Here is a 17,515-nt window from a genome sequence, read left to right on the forward strand (position 1 = left end):
TTTTGGCAGTGTAACTATTGCAGTATGCTTAACTTGGAAGCATTTGTACTGTGCATGTAGCTACATTTTCCATGAGTTCAGGCTGATTCCCAGCTCTCCCTGTGTCCCACTCCCCTGGGGGACGGCGGTGGCTCTTTGGGGGTGTTCCTACAGCCATGGGAGTGGGTGGCTGCAGTGGGTGACATCCCTCACTGTGACCTGATTTCAGCTGATGGGTCTCACTGGTTGGCACTCCTATCCCATCTTTTCATTGCTCATACTCTCCCTGGTGGAATTCAGCAGTGTTTGACTTACTAATGCCCAAGACTTTCCCTGGAATCTCGTGTGTCATCAGGTAGAACACAGAGAATCAAGTAATGGACACTTTGTCAGCTTCTCACGGAATCATGGAATGATTTGAGTTGGAAGGGACCTTAAAGCCCATCCAGTTCCACTCCCCTGCCATGGGCAGGGATACCTTCTGCTATCCCAGGTTGCTCCAAGCCCCATCCAGCCTGGCCTTGGACACTTCCAGGGATGGGGATTTTTTCTGAGCTTTGTCCTTTTTATAAATGATCTAAAAAGCCTGGGCTGAGAGGAAACTTCCTGTGCCCTAGCAAGCTTAAGAGTCTTTATAAAAGACAAAGAACTTGGCATTTAACCTCTTTTCCTGGTTTTCTGTCCTGCAGTGATATATAGTCCAAGATCTGTGGAGCACAGGAAGTGCTTATCCTCACCTAAAGTCACACCATTAGCATTCTTAGCCAGTTCTCCTTGTACTTCCCAGTGGGGCCCTGGAGTCACTGGCCTTTACTGGATGTGGTGTTTTTGTGTGTTAGAATTAAGGTGTAAAACTTAAAAATCATTTATCTAAACACTGTTACTTGTTTTTCTTTGCAGAATAGGAAAGTCTGGAGGGCCGGGAGCACAGGACAATGCTGCTGGAAGGAATGTGAGCCGCAGAGCATGGTTGGTGCCACAGTTATCCAGGTGGGCTCCTCTCACTGCACCCCTCCTGGCTGCTCCATCACTGACCCTGAGCCGGGGAGGCTGTCTCAGCATCAGGCCAAAGTTCTGCTTTCATCCAGATGGCACTTGAAGTCCAAAACCTTCAAAAACCTTTGATGTGTGTTTTAGTTTTAAATTTATCTGATTGTTACGTTTCAGTTGGTCTCTCATTAAATGTTGCCCTGTTTTATATCGTGGCATAGGCTGAAGGTCCCTAGAGTGTGTTTGCAGGAGTCTGTTGTGCACAGACAAGATGTGGCCTCAGTAGAGGTGCTGAACCATGGGTGTGAAAGTAGCTCTGAGACTTGCTCTGGATTGATGGAAACTGCTCCAGGTGACTCAGCTGCAGCTCATCTGCCGGGTTTCACATGCCAAAAGCAGATGGGTAAAGGCCCCCATTGCTTTGTGCACCAGTATTTAATGAGTCAATGTAGATTTTTCAAGATGTTTTGCTAAGAAACGGAAAACTTTCTGATATTTGGATGTTTCCTCCTTTTTTTTTTTTTTTTTTTTTTTGTCTTCCCACATAAATAAAATTTTGGGGATGAGTAATGAAAATCTTCATTTAGATGCAGTTCAGTTCTGTGCTAAGGGAAGATGTTAAGGAGGCAAAGAGCTGCCTTATATGATGGAGTTTAGGATTCTTCAAAAGCGATTCCATGTCCTGGGAGCGATCACAATCCAGCAGCACTGGTTGTCTTGAAGCTCTGAGTAAATAGAGAAATAACAATTACATGGCTGCAAAGTGTTGCTGTGGAATAGCAGCTGACTTTTCTATGAGCACCAGCTGGCAATTGGGAGTAGAGAAACAAAGCAAACAGCCCAGAAAAGTAGGAGGAACAACAGAGAGAGTCTAAAAACTGACACATCGGGAGCCTGGCGTGAAGAATAACAAACTCCTGTCACAGGATGTTTTGCATAGCAGCAGGACTCTTGAATTCAAGTGGACTTCAGTGTCACTGCAGCACTTGCTTCCTGTGTGAGATAAAGAGCTGTTGTACCCTGAATGCATTTTAATCTCTCTATCTTAATAGAACTAATAATTAAAAAGAATTAGCTGGAGGAAGTGATAGTGAAGCCTATTGCTGCTGGAAGTGTTTCCTCCCATTTTGCTGTCAGGGGAGTGTGAACAAAAACACATGGAAGGGAAGCAGACTAAAGATGAGCTTTTCCAACAGGTGCTGAGAGCTGTCTGCAAACGGCTTTGTCGATGAAGGAAGAAATTGGTTGGGACTTGAGAGCACAAACCAGTTCCTAACACACTTCACCATGCGCAAAGGGGTGCCAAAGGACCCAGAAATAGCTGACCTGTTCTACAAAGATGATCCTGAGGAAATATTTGTGGGTTTGCATGAAATTGGACATGGAAGTTTTGGAGCAGTTTACTTTGTAAGTATAGTTCTTTTTTTTTTTTTTTTTTTTTTTTTTCTTTTTGAAAACAGAATCATTTCAAGTGATGTCTTGGAGGTTTTTCAGCATTTGTAGAAGGAGGTGTTCTTTGAGATTTCAGTACTTTGTGTGCATTGGTTTTGTGATAACACATCTCAAAAATCAGCGTTTCCAAACCACTCCTGATCTCTTTAATGTTACAGCTGTATTTATAGTAGCAGTTTACTATAGTCTTAATAGTGTACCTAACCATCTAGGTCAATTATATGGTGTTTTGTGCTGTTTGATGCTGAAAGCTGAATTTAAACAGCTTAAAATTAATTTGCCAAACTGGAATTTCAAGATACTTGGAGTTCATATGCTTGGAAATCACTGCAAATTCCTTTATGGCAAAAGCAAAGAGCGAGTCCTCAGAGGAATGGGAATTCAAGCAGGAAGGATGTGTGGCATTCATCGATACAGGCAAGAGAATTTAATCTGGAAGTGAGAAAAATGGTGCTTTTGCAGTTGGTGTCAAACAAGGCCAAATCCAAAATACTGGGTTTGGAAATAGTTATAATCCAGTTGGTATTAGTGAGACTGAAATAGAATCAATATTGAAAAAATGAGTTAAAGACAAATTAAAGCTGCTTGGTAACGTGGTCGGTCACTCAGGAGGATCAGGTTCACTGGAATTTGGTTTCTGAATATCAGACAGTCAAGTATTTAGAGAATATCCCTTACACCTCTAGCTGACAATAGGTAGCATGAGTTATTTTAAGCATTCCAGTTCACTGTTTGGAGTTATGTGACATGATGGAGGTGTTGGTGGAGCTGTTGTTACAAGAGGAACCTTAAATTTTATGTCATATAAGTATTTCATGTGTATTTTGAGGGATAACAATGTAATTTCTCAAGGTATCATCTCAGGTATGGCCAAAACTGCTTCAGCAAGTGGCTGTTCCCCAAGTGAGCTCATACAGTGAGTTGTTTCAGCCAGGAACATCCCAAGCACTTGGTGCAGCCACAACTTCCCCCACAGCTCTGGGAACGTGGCAGCGTGTCCTTCAGTGACAAATCACAGCTGTAAGGAGAGATACCATGGTCAGGTGGAGCTGTTGGGAATTAATGTGACAGAAATAAAGCATTAATACATCTGAGTAAAATGCTCTTGATCTTCTCTCTGCTGAATCAGGGTGGCAAGTGGTGGGGAAGGGCTTTGCCTTATCCCAAAGTTCCTTGTTCTCAGCTTTTTCTATCTCATTTGAGGAGTGTGTGCTGTGAGGGGCCTGTGTCACCTCCCTTCAGTAATTCCTGTGCTCCCTTGGTTCACCCAACACAGTTTTTCTTTGAAGTCACCACATGCCTCAAAAAAATTTCATTAGTTAATACGTTACTTGAAAGGAGGATTTACCACATTTAGCTCCTATTATAGTTTAAGCTTTTAGCTGTCACTAATTTTTTGTCCCAAAAATGGTTGGATGTACAGAGATTTCAGCAACTGTTTTAAGACCAGAAGCTTGATGTTTTTTGCCCTTAACATGCAGAAATGAGGGTACTGCCAGTCCAGGCAAGCAGAGAGATCGTTCCAAAACCTGAGTTTTTAGTCTCCAGTTACCATCCCTGCATCATCCAGGCTGCAGAAAAGTAGAATTTTGATGGCTGTATAATAGTCATTGCAAGACTAAGATCTGGTGCAGTGAAAGGAAAGCTTTTTAATGGAGATGAATTCCAGGTTGAATCATCTTCTTGAAGCTGGAACTTGAGATAGCTATTTAAGAATATCAGTGTTGTATGGAGTTTTTGGATGAAATCATGGAGATTTTGATGCACCTCTTTGTTTGTTTCTTTGGAAAACATTTTGCCAATGGTTGATCTAAAACTGTTTCTATGAAATTCCAATAAAACGGTATTTTGCATGTTCTCAGTAGGTACGGTATTGGGCCTTTTACATATCAATAGAGAAGTAGCACAAAGTCTGAGGGAGGAACAGTGGATGTGGGCAAATAAAACAATGGAAAAGTGTCCTAATAATTGTGTGTAAATCTTATCCTGAGGAAGATGTCTCTGAGGTGTAGGAGCTTGCAAGGATATAGGAGAAAAAAGCCTACATTTGCCACAGGCACAGCTCTCTCTGGGTGGGGGGGGGGGGGGGGGGGAGAAATGATGCTTTTTTCAGTCTATTTCTTGCTTTTTTTCAATGTTTCCCTTTCCCTACTCCAGGCTACAAATTCCCACACTAATGAGGTGGTGGCAGTCAAGAAGATGTCCTATAGCGGAAAGCAAACGAATGAGGTAAGAGGAGTAAAGGCAATTGTGCATTCAGGAGCTGTGGCAGCTCCAGTGTAAATCTGAGCAGTGAAATGAGCTGCAGCTTTGGTTCGACTCCAACAGAACAGCCTTTAATGCAGGAGCTGCTGCTCCCTTCCACGGGGATTGTGGAGGTGTGGGGAGGGAAAATGAGTTTATGCAAATTTTGACAAATAGTTCAGTTTAAGGAAGTGGATGGGGATTCAGAATGCCTGGATGGAGCTTGTTTTAGAAATAATTTCATTAAGAAGTGTGTTAAGAGCACGCTGGCGACTGGAGCACATCTCTCTGAAATGTGAGAAACTCTTGAGGATCTGTAAAAATGCATAGACCTGCTGACCTCAGTCTCATTTCAATTGTTGATAATTGTTCATCTTATTTTTGTGCTGAACTTAGACCCTGTTCCTTTGGACTAGTGTGTGGATGTGCAGGGTGTGTTTGTTTGTTAATAGCAAACAGGGATGGTTTAAACTCATTTTTCCTTGCTTGCTTGTTGGTCTCCCAAATGTCAGTGGTTTTGTGCTGTGTTACAGAAGATGAGCAGCTCACTGCTACTCTCTGTAGCACTTAAGGTGTCTCTCGGGACAGTGGTTTCTTGCTAAGTTTGAGGCCACTGAACAGTTCAATTTGCAAAGCAGCAGCATTTAAGTAAAATGTACTGCATTTAAAATGAGAAAAAGAAAATTGGTTTTGCAATCCTCAAGCTGTTAAATATGTCTTGGGGCTAACTCAGTGCAATAGGGACCCAGACAACTCATTTACAGCTGTGCTTTTGCAATTCCGACTTTCCATCTTTATATTGTAAAATAGTTTTATGGTCATTTTTCAGACTGTCCTACACTGTGTGGAGTATGAAAGGATGTAGAGGATTAAGAAGAGAAATGTATTTATACTTTTTGCTTTGGTTTTTTTTTCATTAGAAATGGCAGGACATCATCAAAGAAGTCAAGTTTCTCCAACAGCTGAAGCACCCCAACACCATAGAGTACAAGGGCTGTTACCTGAAGGAGCACACGGCGTGGGTGAGTGAGGGGTTCTTTAGAGCAAATGGACACTGCAACACTCAAATCCTCAGCACAGGCAGGGAAATAGCTTTGGGTTTGTGGTGAACAGTACTAAAATAGAGTCTAATTTTGCATCTTCTGATGGAAAACTAACAAAACCTACTACTTACATTCTTTTCCTTTATCAGGGCGTTAAAGCCACCACATGATTTAAGTCTTGAATGTAAAGACATTTTTTACTTTCAAAATGCTTCAAGAGATACTTGAAGGCATGATGTTCTCTTTTTTTGCAGTTGGTTATGGAGTACTGTTTAGGATCAGCTTCTGATTTGCTAGAAGGTAAGTTTTATATATCTTGGCCTTTCTTTTTGCTAGTACTCCCCACCTGAGTATGATGGGAGACTGTTTCCTCATGGACTGGGGTTTTGTAGATGGTAGAGGTGGTCTGTCTGTCCCACTTTGTTCTCTGGGTAGAATTTGAGGCTTTCCTAGTGCTGCAGATAGTTGGCCTGCACATTTTAATTTTGTCAAGTGACGGTAGAAAAGTGTACAGGTATGTTCCTGTAATCTGTGCCTTTTTAGGCTGCCTATTTTCTGAACATCCATGATAAAATCCTGCAGAGATCACCTTTATCCTTGCCTTGCAGTGTGCAGGAATAATTACAGATGGTTTTTAGAACAAGAGGTTGATGTGACCTCAAAATAAGAATAGCTCCTGCAAAGAAATAGGAGAATCTAAGTCAGAATAGGGAATCAAAGCCAAAGTTTACAAAAACTAGTGTTCCTTGGGGGCCAAGATCACAGGATCATAGAATGGTTTGGGTTGGGAGGGACCTTAAAACCCTCACAGGGAAGAATTCTTCCCTAATTTCTCTTCGTAGCAGACTGGTGGGATTCCTTTTCTTTAAAAAATCACTTTCTCAAGAAAATATCCCATTTATTTTCTTCTGTTTTATTTTCTTGATTTTTGTTTCCCGTAGTTCACAAGAAACCACTGCAGGAAGTGGAGATCGCTGCCATCACCCACGGTGCCTTGCAGGGGCTGGCCTACCTGCACTCCCACTGTAGGATCCACAGGTAAGGCTGGAGCGTGCTGCTGCTGCTGCCCTTCCATCTGCTGCTCCCTGGAGTCTCAAAGCTGCTTCACTGGATTTAAACAGCTTTGGTAAAAGCTATTCTACCAAAATTTTCTCTGCCTTGTTGGCAATTGTTCTGTGCAGACCATGGTAACAAAGGCTACACAGGAATGTTGTACTGAACACTAATAGAATAATATCACCCTAAATTTGCCAAATAAATTGGAGTTCATTGAGCAAGACTATTTCTAAGACTAGATTTTTTTTCTTATTTACATGTAAATAAGTAAAACTCTACGCTTTCAAAAATCAGGTGATGGAAGTGTTAAGGATAAAACTACCCGAGGAGAAATCAAAGCACTTCTTTCCATGGAAGGTGGTAGAACTCTGGAACAGCTGCCCAGGGAGGGTGTGGATTCTCCCTCTGTGGACACATGTTCCTGTGTCACCTGCTCCAGGGGGGTTGGACTGGGTGATCTCCGAAGGTCCCTTTCAGCCCCAACTATCCTGTGCTTTTGTGACCTGGGTTTCATCCGAGGGGTATTCCACCTTTTAACCTCTGAGGTGGGAAGGCGAATCTCCTCACCCAGAAATGAGGACCAGCTACACATTCCTGGTTTTGTGGCTGCTGAGGCAGAAAAGGAGAGGCGAGAGAGGGAGCCCTGGCTGGGCGGGGAGAAGTTTTTGTGCCGGTGGGAACGGCGAGGCTAAAGGAGAAGAGACAGGATTTAAGGAGCGGGGACCGAATTTTGAGATTGGGGACCAAATTTTGGGAGCGGGTCCCGCGGGTCCGGCCCCACGCGGGACCTGGCGCGGGGGGCCACCTGGTGGCGAGGGAGCGGCACTGCAGGCCCCGCGCCCGCTGGTCCGCGGCGTGCTGTGGACGGCAAAGGAGGGAATTATTGTTATTATTATTTAATTGCAGGCACAAGGCTGGCAGGTATGTTGTTGATACCCGATGTGGCTGTTGAGCCGTTGTATAGGATCACAGAATGGTTTGGGTTGGAAGGGACTTTAAAGCTCATCCTGTTCCACCCCCTTTCCACTATCCCAGGTTGCTGCAAGCCCTGTCCAGCCTGGCCTTGGGCACTTCCAGAGATCCAGGGGCAGCCACAGTTTCTCTGGGCAACCTGTGCCTCATAGGGAAGGATTCCTTCCTAATTTCCCATCTGACCCTGCACTCCATCCCTTGTAAATAGTCCCTCTCCATCTTTCTTGTAGGCTCCCTTCAGGTACTGGAAGGCCACAATTAGGTCATCCTGAAGCCTTCTTTTTTCCAGGCTAAACAATTCCAGTTCTCTCAGCCTTTCCTTGTAGGAGAGATGCTCCGTCCCTTTGGCTGTTGTACAGGGAAGGTGGCAGTGGAGATGACAGTAAGGGGGACAGGTTGTGCTGTCTCTCCTGTACATTTGAGGTGTTCATACTTGCACCCACAAGACTTGAGCACTTGTCCTGCAGCAGAAGTGTCAGGATGTATGAGTAGCACATGTGTATTAAATATTCCACAGTATTCCTTTTGAAGCGATGCTGTCCTGGGAATGGGTGAATAGAGGTTACTCTGGGCTTGCTGCTGAAACACTGTCAGTGAATTCTTTCTGTCCCAGCATCCCCTGCCGTGTGGGTGACAGGATATCCTGTGCTTGCCCTTTGCAGACAAAGGCATCTCACCAGAGTTTGTATCATGCTAAATCACTGTTTTTTCTCTTTTTTTTTTTTTTTCTCTATTAAAGGGATATTAAAGCTGGAAATATTCTTCTAACAGAACCAGGTCAAGTGAAACTCGCTGATTTTGGATCTGCATCTATAGTGTCCCCTGCCAACTCTTTTGTGGGAACGCCTTACTGGTGAGTGAAGCCTGCAGTGCTTTAGTCCTTTATAGAACTGCTGTCTTCCCTTTCCAGTGCTTCACAATACAAAAATAATACCTGGATAAAATCTTCATTAGCCAAGCAGTTTTCCTGAGAAACCTGTGTCCAGACCTTCAGGAAGTGTGTCCTTCTTCAGGGTCCATAAGGAGAGGTTTAGGCTGTGCAGTGCTTGGAAATGGCTCCACTCTTGCAATGCCATTGGCTTAAAAATAACTCACACTTGCCATAGGTGATGGAAATAAGACGTTCGTGGAAAAAGGGGATCCTGTTAGTCTGGCTGGAAGTCACATGGCTACTTAAATCCTATTTTGAAGGAGTTGCTGAGGGGTCACCCAAGTTCCTTGGCATTCCCAGCACCGAGGGCCAACACAGCTCCATGTTCCACTGATTTTGTGGCAGAGGCCCCAGGCAGTGCTGAGAGGTCACCATGGCCCAGCCTTGGAATGAGGCTATTTGGCATGAAGCCTTTTTTTGGAAGAACACAATTTAAGAGGCTGAATTTTTGCAGGCTGGGCCTGCCGCTTCTCTGTGCCCGCTTCATCCCTTTATCCTGGACCACCGTATTTCCCTGTTCCACTCATAGCTGCACACACAGGCTGCATATGTCTGCTGGAAATGCTCCTGGTGTGCCAAGGGGAAGCCTGGGGGGGAGGGTGCAAGGGGTGCCTTTAGGGCTCTCCCAGCCCTTGCTGTCAGCCTGCAGCTACAATGCCTTTGGAAATAGGGGGGGTCTCCCATGTGCCAGCATGTTCTGCTAACAGGAAGATGATTGGGTTGACCCTTGTCCCCCGCCTTTCCTCTTTCCCCCAGCCCCTTTCCTCTTTTTTTCTCCCTGCCTTTCCTCTGACAAATTGCTGGTGTGGTCAGTCTTTGTTCCATTCCAGCACACTTTTCCTCAGCTCCCTGCTCTCTGTCCTGCTCTGTGGCTTTGCTAAAGGGGGTGAAACCACCTCAGTTTGTGTGCTTGGAGTGACCCTGTGTGTCCCCTAACGCAGCCTTTGCTCTGTGGTTGGCAGGATGGCACCAGAGGTGATCCTTGCTATGGATGAGGGACAGTACGATGGGAAGGTGGATGTCTGGTCTCTCGGGATCACGTGCATCGAGTTAGGTGAGTGAACCCACAGCAGCTGAGGTGGATAATTAATTCTGCGGTGTATTAGGAATTCCTGCAAAAAGGGAAGATCCTTATTACTCATAAGTTTTTCCTTTTAAAATGCCTGACTTGGAAAACTCTGACAGTTGAGTTAAATCTTTACTCGCTGGCAAATCAAGAGCAAGCTGCTGATGCACTGTGCTTTCGTGTTAGTCTGGTGTGCTCAGTTATTCCCTGGAGAACCAGAGCATTTTGCTCTTGAGTGAGGAGAAACCCTGGTTTGTCATCTGTTTTCCAAGCTGGACTCGAAGAAAGTTGTCCCAGCTGTTGTGTAAAGGGAATGGGTGTCCTAAGGATTGTGTGTCAGAAAGGACCTACATTTAATTTTCAATTCTTCTTACTTCCCTGCCTTCTGAAACAAAAATCTTCAGTCTCAGCTGAAAAGTTTGTGCCATGAATCATCGTGGACAGGTTCTTTACATGAGGAGGAGAAAAGGGTTTGCACTGCAAAGGGCAAATGATACACATCCACAGAGCTTGGAGCAGAAGTGGATGTGATGGCAGGTACACAGAGCAGACTCTAAGTGTGTGTTTCAAGTTTGAATATTGACACTGCATGTGCTGAGTAGATTATTTTCAAAAATTAGTCTTGATATAGTTTCTATTTAACAGCAGTACATCAATAACTTATTATGAGGGTGAGTTCACTGAAAGTGTCACTGGTGAACGTTTAATCAGCAGAAATATGCATGAGATAACAGAGGGGGATGTGCAGGAGAAGAAATGTTGTCTCCAGAATTGAGATGGTGTAGATAACTAGTAACTAACATGGCTGTATTTTATGTGCCAGCATGCTGACATGGTCTGTATTTTGATAAAAAAAATGCCAAAATTGGAAGTTTTAGACTTCTGTTGTTGCATAAGGCCAATGACTTTTGTTTGTATGGAGTTCAGGTGTGTCACAACCTCTAAGGAGTAAATTACAGCAGTAGGGGAGAGACTGTGCAACCCTATGTAGACACAGTCTTGGTACCAGAATTTCTATGGAGCTTTTTACTCAGGAACCTCAAAGCCATTTTACAGAGATGATGGATTTGCTTTCTTTAAAAATACCCTTTTGAGAAGCATTAAACTTTTTTACATTGCGAACTTTGCCTTCGCCTGGTTCCCTGTCTGAACATGAGGTCAGGCAGCAGTGGGAGGAAATCTCTTGTTGAGCAGCACTTGGCTTTCTTTGAATGCTGATGTCTTAATTCCCTTTGTAGCTGGAGTAAGTAGTGGTTAAAGAAAAGCAGATTTGGTGCTTTGTCTGCATGCTGCATGGCAAGGACAAGGGACTTCCCTGGCCTGAAAGAACTGAAAAATCTTGGCACCACTGACCTTGGTGAGAACCAGCCTCCCCCGGTTTTTCTGTGAGTTCTGCCCTCCTGAGAGGTCAGGGGCTGCTGGGCAGGTGCCCTCTTGGTGCAAGGACTGGGAAGGATTTCAGTGAGAAGGAGTTCATGGCACCTCTGGCAAGTGAATTTGGTAACCTGTCCCACTTGCCGTGACAAATGAGGCAGGGCAGCCACTCTTTCCTGTAATCTAGATGTTCCAGCAGTGCATCAGAGATCTGTAGGGACTGATACAGAGTGTCCTGGCCCTGAACTGTGCCTAAGCTCAGTTTTACTCAGTTTCAGCTAATTCTGCCACAGCAGATCAGGTGTGAGATGTTGCAGTTAAAGCAAAATTTACTGCAAACTCTTCCTTATAATTTGTATCCTGCTCTCTTTGGATTTTGTCATCCCTCTCCAACTGAACAGCAGCTTTCCTTGAGTGAGTGTCCTGGTCTAACTTGGGATATTAAAATAATTCGCCTAAGTGTGATGACAACAGCACTGAGCATTGATTTAGCAGTGATACTCTGCTCATACTTCCATACATTTCTCTTTTCTTTCCAGACAGCCTTATCACACCTTTCTCTTCTCTTTCTAGCTGAAAGGAAGCCTCCACTTTTCAACATGAATGCAATGAGTGCCTTATATCACATAGCCCAGAACGATTCCCCTAGATTACAATCAGATGAATGGTAAGAGAACCATTAACAGCCGATTTGTTGTTTATTTCCCTGAAAATGCCCTGTGACATTGCACAGTTCAAACCTGACAAGGAAAGTGTTGGTTGCAGTGCAGTGATTTGTGTGTGTTCTCAAATCCTGTGTAGGCTGGCTCAATTTTGACCTTCTGTCAGTCTGGCTGTTCTACAGTCTAAGTGTGTGGAGGTGTTAATTCTGGGGCTGTAGCTGCTGAAGGAATTAAAATATTCTTAGATGCATTAAACCAGCCATGGCTCAGCATCAGCAAAGTTTCCAGCTGCCAAAGATCCCCGTTAGCAGAAGAGTTGTTAGCATTGCTGTGCAGCTGAAACGTTGAGAAAGGGAGAATGTGGAGGTAACTGGATATTTTTTTCAGTGGGTGACTCCAAAAGCCATCAGAGCTCAGTGGCCAGTGAATACTCCCCATGCTCCAGGCGTGTTCCAGAATCTGAGCTTGGATACAAGAACAGTTTGTTACTCTGTGGGAGCAGAGGGCTTGCCCTGTATGCTGTTCCCCATACCCAGGACTGGGATGTTGCTGTGGGGTGATGCTTGGCAGAGCTCACAGAAGGCTTGAAACAAAAGCTCCTGGAGAGGTGTGAAGTTCCCCCATTTTTCTGCTGGGCATTTAAGCAGCACAACTGTTTAACTGCTGATCATTTAATCAAATGATCATTTTATCAAGACCACTCCAGTTTCCTTATTTCATCCTCTCTGTTTTGTCCATTTTTCAGTATTCCAGGAGCTTGCTCTGCTGCCTGCAGCATGGTCCCCACGTTCTGTGCAGAGTTTGCAATGCAGAGCAGAGACAGCTGTGAACAAACAGCACCAGATCAGAGTTCTTGATTGCAAGCACTTGTTTACAGTGCCCTGTTTGCTCTTTGCTCTCAGAGGGCACAGGGAGTCACCAAGGTGCCTTTTGTGCTGCTTTTGAGTCCAGTGGCACCTGAAAGATCAGTTTCCTTCTTTCCAGCTGTGATAAAACCTCACAGAAAGCCTCAAGTGTTGCTGAACTGAGCATTGAGGGGCTTTACCCCGAGGCAGGGTTACCTCCATAACCTCCCAGAGATCAGTGAGTGCATTTCTGGAGTTGCCAATAATTCCACTGTCATTTTTTAAAGCAGTTGAAGTAAAATCATAAATAGTGACTGGTACATGTAGTTCTAACCTGGTTTTCAGTTTGTGCTTGGGGATGATTGTGTGTCCATGTTGTTTCAACAGCCTTTAACTGGGAAAGAACTGATGGGATCAGCCTGGAATTTGGAAAAACCCAGTAACTTTCTCTGCCTTAGAACTTAAGAGCAAATTAGTCAAAATTTTTCTTTTGCTTTGCACAAATAAGTTTCAATATATTCTAGATCCTAAACTTCTTTTTTGCATTTAGAATTTTTTTTTAATTTTTTTTTTTTATTTGCAGGTCAGACTCCTTTAGGGGATTTGTTGATTACTGCTTACAGAAAATACCTCAGGAAAGGCCATCATCAACGGATTTGTTACGGGTAATTTATCAAATCTTTTCCAGAAATTTGGGGGGAAATCTGTTTGTCTACCGAAATAATTATAAAGATGGTGAACAAATATTTGTCCTTACAAAAATCCACTCTTTGGTTGGATTTTATTTTTGTTTTCTTTTTTCCTCCATTCGTGCATCACAGTTAGCGGTTAAAAGTAGCATTAAAAGGATAGGCCAAGGCTGACTTCCTCCCCTAATCAAACCACCAGACCCAAAAGTTGTTTAAATCCCTTTAATGGTTTCTATACTGAACCCAATTAATTAAACTTGTTTTGGAAATAACTGAATCATTTTGGAAAGGGTTTTTACAGGTCCTAATTGCCAAGAGCCTGTAGGAGGCGGACCTGGGAGTGATGTGTGTAGAGTTTGGCAAGGTTTTGTCAGTGAATCATAGAATCATAAATCAGTTCCAGTTTAAGTCATTTGGTTTCAGTTTACCTGGGAAATAGAGGAACTGTTTACAGCTCCAAGGGCTTTGCTTTTGGGAAATTCAGGAGCAGCCTTCCATTAGAAGGTAGCGGGGTGTGAAATCCTGTCCAGCCCCTTCTCCATCAGGCTTTGGCTTTTCTTCTAACTACTGCCTTTCCTTAAAATTGATTATTAGCCCTGCTCTCCCTCTGGCTGCTGGTGCCAGTGACCCCTCCAGGTAAATGATGAAGGAGCTATTTGTGCTCCCTTTGGCACCTGGTATATTTTTTTTTTCCTATGGTACATTTGTGCTGTGGCAAATAATCAGTGTTTTGTTCCCTGGTTCTACTTGTAGCACCCTGACCAGCTAATAGGTTTATGTTGTGGGTTTTGGAATGACTCATTCCTGGGGATTGGCAGCTGTGTTGCTCTCTAGGAACAGGCTGAGTTCATTGAAGGATGTGTTTTCAGGAGTACCTTGGGTTGGAGTCTGTACAAACAATTAGAGCTGAGATCTGAGTCTGAAATCCTGTATATTCTGTATTTTATATTTATATTTTATTTATATTTATGTCTGCCCTACACTTTTCATGTGGTCACACTTTAATATTTGAGTGCACACATAGAATGGATTTTGGTTCAGGATCATTGTTCCAAATACTTTGCTGCTTTCTAAAAATGATCTACAATGAGATAAAAATGGGTTCCTTTTTTTCCTAATCATAAATAAGCTGCAGATTGTTACTGTTCATGGAGAAATAAATGGTGGTTATCTGCGTTGAGGAGCAGAAATGATTCATTTTGTTCCTGTGTGAAATGGTGTTTAGAACTTTCAGCTCTGATTCAAAAATAAATACCATCACTGCAAGCAGAAAATGGGTACTGAAATGACTGGCTGTCCCCACTAGCAAAACTCAAATGCACAACAGTTTGAATTCAATTAAAAACAAGAAACAAACTTGTGGCATGATGCTTTCCTTATTTATTTACAAATCATTAAAAGATGATTAGCTCATCCTTTCAGCTCTTCTGTTGAAGGCTCCTGTTTTAGGGTGGGCTGGGGCTCCATGTGCTGGTTACTTCAGCTCCAGGGGATGAATTCACTCTTGAGCTGAGCCCACAGGAGAGCTGTGAGGCTGAGCAGGTAAAGGTAACCCTCCTGAGAATTTCCTTGCAGGTGGGTCCAGCTGTTGAGGCTCTAACAAAAGCCCCTTGTGGCATTTGCAATGTGCAACAGAGAACAACATTTTCCCCCCAGTTTCTTTTTTTTTTCACTGCAAATTTTTCTGTTTTCACTGTAAATTTTTCTACAGCATGCAGAGGATGTTTGTGCCCTTAAGCCATCCCCCTTGGGAACTACTAAGCAACACACCGAGCTGTAGTGATGCCATACAGAATATTGGCAAGTGGACACTCAGGTTGTCTGCTTTAGCCAAGGTTAAATGGGAAAGCTGAAGACTTTAATTTCCACCGCCAGCTGTACAGTTCAGGAGAATGTATCTGATAAATCAGAGAAGAGGCTTTAATAATGTTCTTAAATACCATTAGAGAATTATTAAGTGTGCACTTAAAACCTGTGCAGGAGTTGGCAAGAGCCTGATTTTATTTCAACTCTGGCTACAAAAGCTTTAGGTATAAACAGACTTGGTGGTCTCCTTGCTGGTTTTATGTGTGAATTGGAATAGATGGATGCAGGATAAATCTTTGCAGGTTGATTCTTCTTTGTCCTGGCTGCATTCTGTTAATTCTTGTGCCTCCAAGGTTTGAAGTGTCACCTCGTGTGTTTTGAGTGAGCCAGCTCAGGAAGGGACAAATTGTCTGTGTAACCTGGAGAGATCGGAAGACCTGACCCCAGTGCAAGCTCAGAGTATTTGGAGTTTTTGAGAAAGGGTATTGGCAGTTATTGAATATGAACAGATACATTCCAGAATGGGAACTGTCACTTCAGGGGTCTCAAAAGTCCCCATTGTCCCTGGTGTTACCCCAGTGTCTGAAATGAGGTGCTTTATTTCCTTTAACTCAGCACGATTTTGTCCGCCGGGAGCGACCACCCAGGGTGCTCATAGACCTCATCCAAAGGACCAAGGATGCAGTGAGGGAGCTGGACAACCTGCAGTACCGGAAAATGAAGAAAATCCTGTTCCAGGAGACACGGAATGGCCCCCTGAATGAGTCCCAGGAGGAGGAGGAGGTACTTGTGATTTGTTGCCCCATTTACACTCTTACGAGTAATTTTAGGGCCAGGGAGATGTTCCTGTCCTTAGGGTGGCAGAACAAGCACAGCCTAGGTGAGGAATGTTGTTGGAATATCATCTGGATCAGCAGAGAGACAGGACAGGATAATGATGAGTAGCCCTTACTCAGTGTTCAAACTGCCAGTTACTGTACATGTAAAACTTTGGATTTTTTCCAGTGCTGCCCTTTCTTCTGGAAGCTTTATGGAAGAAACTCATTCTGAGGGAGGTTCTCTGTGAGAAGTGACTCCCTGCCTGTGTGGAGGAGGGTCTTTGACAGCCCAAGCTTTTCTTTCTCATCTGCACAGTCAAAACAACTCCATTAATGTTAATATTTTTTCAATTACCATAACTTTACTGTAAAGTAATTGGCCTCTCATGAGCTGAAAGGCAAATCACCAAATTAGTAAGACTTATTTTTTTACATTCTTTAATGTTAAAGAAGAAAAAGGTTAAAGACCTAAAATGCAGCTTCAGTTTAAATCTTGTAATAAACAACCCACTTAATCAGTGTATGATAATTGACCCTAACTGTGGCTGAGAGAAGGAAACCAGTCATTTTTCAATTGATGAGCTTAGATGGAAATTAATGTCACTTGGTGTAGGCACAATGCATAAATAAATCTATGACTGCTTCTCAGTGAAAAACACTGACAGACAAATTGATGTCTGTATTCCTTTTGCTCCAGTGGAGTGAGGCAATAACACACAGTGAGGCACCCAAGCTCAGAGTATTTGCAGGGGGCTGGGTTTGAGGTTTGGGTGTGTCAAGTGCTCCTTTAAAGCTAAACTGGAGCTCTGGTTTAAGAAATGGGCACCTGGGTCTCAGGTGGAGCTGCAGGAGGAGGGGACTGGCACTTTGTGCTCCCCCTCCCTGTGAAGAAGCCCCAAAGGAGCAAGAACAGCAACTGCTGGGATTAAAGGTGCCCTCCAACTTCCATACCCGGAGCTTAGCTGGGGAGTGGGGGATTGTCAAACTTGTGTGCTGAAACCTTCCAGTTTCTGTCCCCACATGTGACAAGCTGTCAGCAGAATGACAGGGCAGTAGAGTGCCAGGGAATGGCACTTGGCTGTTAAGCACTTCCAAGCTCAACAGGAAACACTATGGTAGCGTTTGACTCCAAGGTGCATCTTCTGTTCCTCCTGTCTCCACTCCTCAAAAAAGCAGGGAGAGGAGCTGTTGTCTCTGCAGGGACTGGCAGGGATGCAGCTGATGACACTCTGCATGTGCACAGCATGCTCTGCACTGACCCTTGAGCCCCTGTCCCACCACAGGAGGTTTCGTTGCTCGTGTGTGTCATTAACTGGCCAGGAGAAGGAAACCCAGCATGTGCTGCAGTTCCTGCTTCACTAGGGACAGAACCTGCTCCACTGGAAATGCCACCAGACACTTCCTTCTTCTACCTTGGGCTTTCTAAGGTGGAAGATGAGCCTTACAAATCTTTAATATGCAAAATACTACTAATGCTTTCCTCAGAGCCCTTCCAAGAAGGTTAAAGTTGAAGTCAGGAAGCCAATGCTAAGGTTGCAAATGCAATCTCATCTCTGTCCTTCATGCATAAACATTCATTAATTACACA

At 43.8% G+C, this 17,515-nt stretch overlaps 1 protein-coding gene across 5 annotated transcripts in view; it reads left to right on the forward strand.

Annotated features, from left to right (window-relative positions):
* TAOK3 (TAO kinase 3) overlaps window positions 1-17,515 on the forward strand; it is a 74,917-nt gene that overhangs the window by 31,816 nt on the left and 25,586 nt on the right. For 4 of the 5 annotated variants that reach the window (XM_042031088.1, XM_042031091.1, XM_042031093.1 and 1 more), the window contains 11 exons: window positions 880-969; window positions 2,166-2,376; window positions 4,579-4,650; window positions 5,586-5,687; window positions 5,963-6,008; window positions 6,650-6,746; window positions 8,476-8,589; window positions 9,630-9,721; window positions 11,681-11,774; window positions 13,198-13,279; window positions 15,725-15,892. In XM_042031088.1, coding sequence (XP_041887022.1) covers window positions 2,257-2,376; window positions 4,579-4,650; window positions 5,586-5,687; window positions 5,963-6,008; window positions 6,650-6,746; window positions 8,476-8,589; window positions 9,630-9,721; window positions 11,681-11,774; window positions 13,198-13,279; window positions 15,725-15,892 — 987 coding nt within the window. In that variant the 5' untranslated portion in view covers window positions 880-969; window positions 2,166-2,256. Of the gene's footprint in view, window positions 1-879; window positions 970-1,026; window positions 1,106-2,165; window positions 2,377-4,578; window positions 4,651-5,585; window positions 5,688-5,962; window positions 6,009-6,649; window positions 6,747-8,475; window positions 8,590-9,629; window positions 9,722-11,680; window positions 11,775-13,197; window positions 13,280-15,724; window positions 15,893-17,515 lie in introns of those variants that run through there. The other variant, XM_042031090.1, reaches the window with a different exon arrangement.

The sequence above is a fragment of the Corvus kubaryi genome, unplaced genomic scaffold (genome assembly GCF_017639235.1).
Source record: "Corvus kubaryi isolate FWS band 111438036 unplaced genomic scaffold, C.kubaryi_AGA036_p1.0 37337, whole genome shotgun sequence".
Lineage (NCBI taxonomy): Eukaryota > Metazoa > Chordata > Aves > Passeriformes > Corvidae > Corvus > Corvus kubaryi.